Here is an 8,598-nt window from a genome sequence, read left to right as displayed (position 1 = left end):
CCTCTAACCTCGCCAGTTAACCTTTCCTCACATAACTCCTTGAATTTTGCCCAATTAGCCTGACCAAACACCCATCTCCCTACTCCCTCTTCAGAATGTTTTTCTTCCCGCATTCTAATTGAGCATAATATAGGAAAATGATCACTTCCTACTGTCGACCCCTCCCATATCTCCCTTTCACATAACCTTGCTATATCATTAGATGTAATAGTAAAGTCTAGTGCAGCCTCATTTCCTGAAACCATATCATTCCTTGTTCCTCTACCATCATTAAGACACACCAATCCTTTCAAATCCAACAACTCTATCACCCGACCATTTTGATGACCAACTTTTTCCCACCCCAAAGTGGACTGTGAGTGTTAAAATCCCCACACCACACTACCTTTCGTCTGTCCTGTCCCTCAGTATCTTCTATTTTGTCCAATTACAATTCCTTACATGGATTGTTAAAGTTAATTATAGCTACACTGTCCAGTCCTACCCACACTTCCACCACCATATATTCCAACTCCTTTCCCAATCCCAGGATCCTATATGGGAGTCCCCATTTAATAAATGTAGCACATCCTCCCCCACCTCCTTCATTTCTATCTCGATGAACAGACACATACCCTTGTATCACAAAATCTAGTTTTGGTCTAAGCCAGGTCTCCTGGATACAAATAACATCTGTCTTTTGTACCACTTCATCAATAAAGCTTTTAAACTGTTGTCCATTTGCTACCAAGCTTCGGGCATTCCATTGTATTAATAACACCATGGTTAATATCAACCAACCCATGTTTCCTGACTAGACTGATGTTTGAGGTCATCTCTCACTGTTTCCCATGTCAGCCCCATTACATCCAAATGTCGCTCTGCTGCCATAACTATCAACTGTATTCTCTCAGTCTTTGATTTTACATTTGCTGTACCATTAATCACACCAGTTATAAATGTCACTAGTTTCCTTACATTTACTTGCATCATATTCCCCTCATTCTGTTTTATTTGTTTATTTCTATACACTATCCACACTGTTGGTTCCTGTTGTCTGTTTCGGAGCATTGTAACTGCTTCTGCATATGACACCTTCTGCCATACTCTCACTTGTTGTACATGTACCGCTTCCTTCATCACTGCACATCCTCCATTAGCCACAATATTAGCACCTACACGGTTACAACATTTAGGTGATACACCTTTCCCACACTGACCATAACTATGATTTCCTCCACATCTGGCACACCTTCTTGTCTCCCTGCACATTACGGCTACATGTCCAAACCGCTGACAGTTATAGCATCTAAGTGGTTTTGGCACGTAAAGTCTTACAAAGTAACTCATATAACCAATTGTTACTTCCTTTGGGAGGGCCCTCTCCCTCAAACTGTAACAAAACTGACTGACCATCCTCCTTAATTCCTTCTCTTGTTGTTTGAAGTCTTTGTGCACTTATCATTATCCCACCCCTTATATTAGCCTTCACCTCTTCCATCCCTACACACACTGGAATACCTGTAATCACCCCCTTACTCCATTTCGTCTTTCCCTGATCAGATACAGCACTCTCCACCTGAAACTGCCCCATTCTTTCCAGCTTGAGTGCCCAATCCCTCTGATCCATGTCATTACAAGTAATCAATAAACTCTCATTTCTTAACACCCTTGCTGGCTGCAATTATATCACCAATCACCTTTTTTTAAAGCTGATGTCAGTCTAACTGGATTTATACCTTCTACTCCACCTTCCTCCCTAAACTTGATAACTACTTTATAATCTTTGTCATCTTGTTCCTCTAATGTACACATATCACTCTCCCCACCACTCAAATCCGAGTTACTATTTGTACCTAGTGTGCTAGACTTCCTTTTCTTCATAAAATTTTCATTTTTACTTCCTACCTTCTTCCTTCTTCCTTCCTTCTTCCTACCTTCTTTCCCCTTATCTCGTCCTCTTCCATGTCCTTCCTCCATCTCCAGTTCAGTCACAGTACAGCTGTGCCAACCTCCTGCTGTTGTTGTTGTTATGCAACATGTTTAAGAGCATGCTTGTTTTCCAACCAACCTTCCTAAACCTATATTAATATTTATATGGCTTTGAGGTTTTGAGGCAATTAAATTATGTATGTTAAGTGATTACATGAACTGATTTAAATGTTTGTATTTAATAACCTTTGAAACCATGTGCTGAATATATTATCATGTTCGTTGATGTATTATTCTACATGATCAGTTAAATAGTCATTAAAATACAATACAGGATGTGCTCTATAAGCATAATTCTTCCTATTTTGTGCTTCATTTAAAAAAAATTCCTTTCATATTTAGTAACTGGACTGGAGTCACTTCAGTTCTAAAATAGTACTAATTGAATGCTAATTTGCTGCGGGGGTGTCCCGTTCGGCGTTGGCATGACGTCACCGCTCGCTCGCAACGTTTCCCTCATTAAGCAGTTCACGGTATTTCTCATATTTACACAACCATCAAACACACTTTGTTAGAGAATCGATTAAAATCAAGAAATCAATATTTTTTACCCAGCCCTAGAGAATGTCTGTGGATTGTAAGTTATGCACTGAGGAAATTATTAGATTGCAATTCAGCTTAAAGATTATTAATAGAGGTATATTTGTTCCCACCAATCACTGCGCAAGTTAATGTTACGTATGATGACGAAAGCACATTAGTGCTAGCCCAACAAGAACCCATAGAGAATGCATTGCCGTGGCTGTAGATCAAAAAAATTATAATATATTAGGGAAGTCTATGGGAACACTGGGCGATTATCGGCCAGAGTGAAATCGCCCAAAAAGAGGCGGTACTCCACAGAACGTGACTGGACTATATCCAGAGGCAGAACAACAGTGACTGCTAGTGTAACTGTGGTTGAATGCGAATGTGATTGATAAAGTCCCTTTCACACTTTAATAGTGCCGACATTTGGCAGATTACATTTACTTATTAAACTTGATGTCTATTCTAACACTTTATATTGCCCCTGTTTCTGTAGACACAAATCTGTAACATGTTAATTATGGAATTACTTTGTTGCAATTAATAGTTTTTATAAAGTCAAACTATATTTACATTCACATATTATGGTGTTGTAGTTATTTGCCTGTAAGATAGGATAGGCCTATTTATTTAATTATTTTGTTTTATTATTGATGATTTATCCATGTTATATTGTATATCAATAGAGCAGTTTTACAGGCTTTTATCATGAATCCTGACTCAAATAATGTGTTTCTAACAGCAAACACTCAGAATAAAGTGATATGATCTGCTGATGACCCTGAATGGCTTGTTGAATGAGTGTTGATAGTCTGAGGCTCATCAATATTAACAGATCTGCTGAAAACACTCTTTATTTCATGACAATAGTTCCTGTTTTCACCTCATTTATTATGCTGATGTCTTCAGATCTCCTGTACATTGACACTTAAAGCTCATTTCATTGGTGTCAGCAGACTGAGGGTATTTGACAAATCTGTAGGTTTACTTCTGTTTATGCTTATAACTCTTTTTCTTATCATTATTTATATTTGGGAGAATTTACATCATTATATTCTGTTGTCCATGAAAATGAGGTTCCAAAACCTCAATAACTGATATTTTAGATTTTGCCAGATCAGCTCCTCCCACTGTAATTCATCATCAGTGAAGCTCCTCCCACTGTAATTCATCATCAGTGAAGCTCCTCCCACAGCAATTCAGCAATAAATACTGCAAATTCCCATCAGCTACAAGTGAAGACGAGCATCAGAGCATCAGGAAGAGCTGAAATCTGCAAAGACTGAGTTTATTAAAGAGGACAGAGAGAACATGAGTGATCCAGAACCCTGCAGAATGAAACACACTGAAGATCCTGAAGAACAAAGAGGTTGGTGTTTATTCTTCATTCATTCATGATGCTAGAAACGTCCAAGCACTTCATCACTTTTAGATAAACAATTAAACTGTGAAATGGCTGCAACATTTTCTGTTTTCTTTTTTAATATACAAATGATCAGTAAAAGGTTTCATATTAATTGTCAACATCAGGTCAAACTCTATTTAAATATTTTAACTGTTTTATTTTACATTTATTTTATATATGGTTTACAATTTGTTTGACCAGAATTTGACCTGAATTTTGTGCATATTTTTACAAACATGTATAACAAATAATAATCATTCCAAAATGTAGAAATGTACAATCTACTCCACTTTACTGCAAACACTTGTGTTCTTTCTCGCAGTTCTTTTTCTTGTATCACACTTTCACATGTGTGTGAAGTCAATGGAATTAGAAGTTTAGTGTGATAATAGCCTTTAATAATTAAAAAGATTTAGTCATTTTTAACATAACTATATATAAATATAAAAGTTAGTGTCAAAATATGTCAGTATTGGGTATTTTAATGTTCATTTCATGTTAGATAATTGTGTCACTGATCAAATATATTAAATAGTTCTCACTGCAGAAACATGGGATTTGTGCCTATAATGTTTAAAAAACAATAACTAGAAGATCAGTGTATCTCACTCATGGAAAGTTTCAGGGACGTTTAATTTATAAAACTGTTACATCTGGGATAATTTCTATCTCCATTCACTCCATATTTCTCTCTTTTAATTATTTTGATTAATTAGAAAATTAGTTTTTCTTTGATTTCAGACCCGATGGAAGACAACGAGGAGAGTGAAGAACTGAGTGAAGTGGAGGAGGAACATCATGTCAAACCTGGAGAAAAACCTTTGAGTCGATCGAAGACTAAAAATACATTTTTAAAGAAAAGAAGAGCCAAGAAATCTACAACCTGCACTCAGTGTGGAAAGAGTTTCACAACCAAACAAAGTCTTGAGCGTCACATGAGGATCCACACCGGAGAGAAGCCGTTCACATGTGATCAGTGTGGAAAGAGATTCTCAATCAAAAACTCTCTTGAGCGTCACATGAGAGTTCACACCGGAGAGAAGCCGTTCACATGTGATCAGTGTGGGAATAGTTTCAGCCGATCGACAAACCTTGAAAGTCACATGAGGATCCACACCGGAGAGAAGCCGTTCACATGTGATCAGTGTGAAAAGAGATTCTCAAACAAAAAATCTCTTAAGATTCACATGAGAGTTCACACCGGAGAAAAGCCATTCACATGCAATCAATGTGGGAATAGTTTCAGTCAATCAACACTCCTTAATGTTCACATGATGATCCACACCGGAGAGAAGCCGTTCCAATGCAATCAATGTGGGAAAAGTTTCAGTCGATCTTCAAACCTTAATGTTCACATGAGGATCCACTCCGGAGTGAAGCCATTCACATGTGATCAGTGTGGGAAAACATTTCTTTTGGTATCACACCTGAAGAAACACCTGACAGTTCATACGAAGGAGAAGCCGCATTCATGTTCTGTGTGTGGAAAGAGTTTTTCACTGCGGCAACATTTACATGCACATCAGAAAATTCACACTGGTGTGAGAGAGTACATGTGCTTTGAGTGTGAGAAAACTTTTACTGCAGCGAACATTTTAAAACAGCACCAGAGAATTCACACTGGAGAAAAACCTTACAAGTGTTCACACTGTGACAAGAGATTCAATCAGTCAACAACTCTGAAAAGACATGAGAGGATCCACACTGGAGAGAAACCTTACAAGTGTTCACACTGTGACACAAGATTCAGTAATTTAACAACTCTGAAAATGCATGAGAGCATCCACACTGGAGAGAAGCCGCACATGTGTGATCAATGTGGAAAGAGTTTCTCTATTAAAACTCAACTGAAGCGACACATGAAGATCCATGCAGTGGAGAAACCACATCACCGCAGTCTGAGATCACAGTAAGTAGTTCATCTTTATGTGCTGAGAAACAAAAGCTGCTTTTCAACCTTCAGAAAATGTTTCAGTTGTGTTTCCACTTGAGCTGGTACGACACGGCACAATTGCAAACCGTTCTTGGCCCTGAACTCTCAGCACACTTGGCTAATCGTGCCGAACCGTGATGGTGGTGTGTGAGTGTGTGTGTGTGTGTACTAGTAGTGGTGGAAATTTTCATTGTTTCCAGAGAATCGTTCATTTTCAGTTTGTTCACAAAAATTATGCATTCATTGATTCGTTCGGTGACAATTTCTTCATATTACATAAATACGCCAGCAGGGGGGTAAAAAATAGTGTCTAATGTGTTATGTCTTAAGTCAACAAAAATATTTACTTGTGACAAAAAAAATGATTTGGCTTCATTAAAATGTGTGCCTAATTTACTCATTAAAATAATGAAATAAGTCAAAATTAGTGGTTCAGATGACCAAAGCACAAGGTTTTCTTCCATAATTAACATTTTAGCTACTCATCCACAGCGGCTCTGCTTTCGTTGGCGAAAAAGTTAAAGGGATACTCCACTTTTTTTGGAAATAGGTTCATTTTACAACTCCCCAAAGTTAAACAGTTGAGTTTTACCGTTTTCGAATACATTCAGCCGAATTCCGGGTCTGGAGGTAACACTTTTAGCATAGCTTAGCATAGATCATTGAATCAAACAGGACCATTAGCATCTCTCTCAAAAAAATGACCAAAGAGTTTAGATATTTTTCCTATTTAAAAATGACTCTTCTGTAGTTACATCGTGTACTAAAACCGACGGAAAATGAAAAGTTGCGATTTTCTAGGCTGATATGGCTAGGAACTATACTCTCATTCCTGCGTAATAATCAAGAAACTTTGCTGCCGTACCATGAGTCCAGCAGGCGTAATGATATGACGCAACGCCTGAAAATAGGTCTAATAGGTTAGATAAACTTAGTCCCGGTCACGTTGGAAGTTACCAAGCTGGGGACTATTTTCATAACTCAGCTTTTCAAAGGTTCGAATCTTTGTAAAAAATTATTCACTATTTTAAAGCGTTCAAAACGCCACACGCTGGTCAGGATACAGTGTAAATAAATAAAAAACTTTAAAAAAAACTCAGGCCAAACATGCATAGGCACATCTTTTACAAACTATTGCAAATGTGTTATTGAGGGTAATCAATCAAATGCAATCAACAAATCATCTAATATCATAAATATTAAGTATCTGTATAATACGTAGGTTTACATTATATAGGTACATTTTCAGGGCTCTTTTTGTTTATTGTATGGATTGCTCAACTAAACAGGCGAATAAGAGACTATCCACTACTATTATTATTTTTAATTATACAAAAGTCTCAAAACATCTACAAATGTTTAAAACTGATCAGAGATCAGGTAAAACCCATATACACTTGTTCAATGGTTAACTGCATGATGGGTTCACAGAGATCATTGACATTTCAAAACGGTTATGAGGCAACGAAGCCTCATTTACTGAAATCATGTGACTTTCGCAGTTTGATACAAGCTCTGAACCACCACAAATCTGAACATGATTTGAAACAAATATTCATAAAGGTGTCTGAGCTTCGTGAAGCAGTGTTTAGAAAGCTCCCAACACTACTTTAACTACCCGAGTAAGACATGATTCGCAAGTTGTTTGCATAAAATAGTCCATTGAAACTCACTTGATTTAATTTTTCTTTTAGGCCGGATGGACGTGAACAAGAAAGGAAAAACAGAAGCCAAAAAATCTGTCTCCTGCCCTCAGTGTAAGAAACGCTTCACATGAAAATCAAGGCTGAAGATTCACATGTGAGTTCACACTGGGAAGAAGTGAAATGCTGGAAGTCCTTCACTACAGAAGATGAACTGAAAGAGCACCAGGAAATTCACACTGGAGGTTTCAAAACCTTTGAAGGCAAAGTTCAGGAGCTGAAGAAGAGACCATAACACTGTTAAGAGAGACATGAATCTGATGTTAATTTTTTTCTCGTTCCTCATTGTTTTTCATCAGAACATCTAGTGTCTCTTCCACTTCTACTCTTGGAAATGCAATATATACTTTCAATGTATCTTTGAAACTGGACTCTTTTCTTCTCTTGTTCTCTTGAGATGCTTTGGCTCTTACAAGTCAGTAAAGAGAGAGATCTGTCTTATTCTCCTTCACTTTTACTTAAAGGGTTAGTTCACCCAAAAATGAAAATTATGTCATTAATGACTCACCCTCATGTCGTTCCAAGCCCGTAAGACCTCCGTTCATCTTCGGAACACAGTTTAAGATATTTTAGATTTAGTCCGAGAGCTTTCTGTCACTCCATTGAAAACCTATGTATGGTATTCTGTCCATGTCCAGAAAGGCAATAAAGACATCATCAAAGTTCCATGTGACTACAGTGGCTCAATCTTAAGTTTATCAAGCGACAAGAATACTTTTTGTGCGCAAAAAGTAAAAAAAAAAATAACGACTTTATTCCACGATTCATTTCCTTCTCTCTGGGCCTCGAGTGAGTTCACGCAGTGTTTTAGCGCAGCGCGTCTTTGTTGTAAGTCACACGCATCACACACATGACCAGCGTCGGCCAATAGTAAGCCTACGTGTGACGTACAACACAGAAGTGCTGCGCTAACACACTATGTGAACTAACTCGAGACCAAGAGAGAAGGAAATGATAAACTGATATTTTTTTTCTGCTTGATAAACTTAAGATTGAGCCACTGTAGTCACATTGACTACTTTGATGTCTTTATTGCCTTTCTGGACATGGACAGAATA

General features: G+C 37.6%; 1 protein-coding gene across 1 annotated transcript; it reads left to right on the top strand.

Moving 5' to 3' along the window:
• The first annotated feature begins 3,626 nt into the window (after positions 1 to 3,626).
• Positions 3,627 to 7,974, top strand: LOC311299212 (uncharacterized protein). The gene is made up of 3 exons (XM_084422667.1): positions 3,627 to 3,868; positions 4,646 to 5,813; positions 7,532 to 7,974. Exons 1-3 carry the CDS (start codon positions 3,811 to 3,813, stop codon positions 7,596 to 7,598), a joined length of 1,293 nt encoding a protein of 430 aa, XP_084278793.1. The 5' UTR covers positions 3,627 to 3,810; the 3' UTR covers positions 7,599 to 7,974.
• Positions 7,975 to 8,598: the final 624 nt, after the last annotated feature.

The sequence above is a fragment of the Rutilus rutilus genome, assembly GCF_951802725.1.
Source record: "Rutilus rutilus genome assembly, chromosome: 1".
Lineage (NCBI taxonomy): Eukaryota > Metazoa > Chordata > Actinopteri > Cypriniformes > Leuciscidae > Rutilus > Rutilus rutilus.
This window is presented reverse-complemented; position numbering and strand designations above follow the sequence as displayed.

Coding starts and splice junctions, on each gene's coding strand:
- LOC311299212 (XM_084422667.1), top strand. CDS start 3,811: ATGAGTGATCCAGAACCCTGCAGAATGAAACACACTGAAGATCCTGAA. Junction 3,869..4,645: donor AGATCCTGAAGAACAAAGAG/GTTGGTGTTTAT, acceptor CTTTGATTTCAG/ACCCGATGGAAGACAACGAG. Junction 5,814..7,531: donor CACCGCAGTCTGAGATCACA/GTAAGTAGTTCA, acceptor TTTTTCTTTTAG/GCCGGATGGACGTGAACAAG.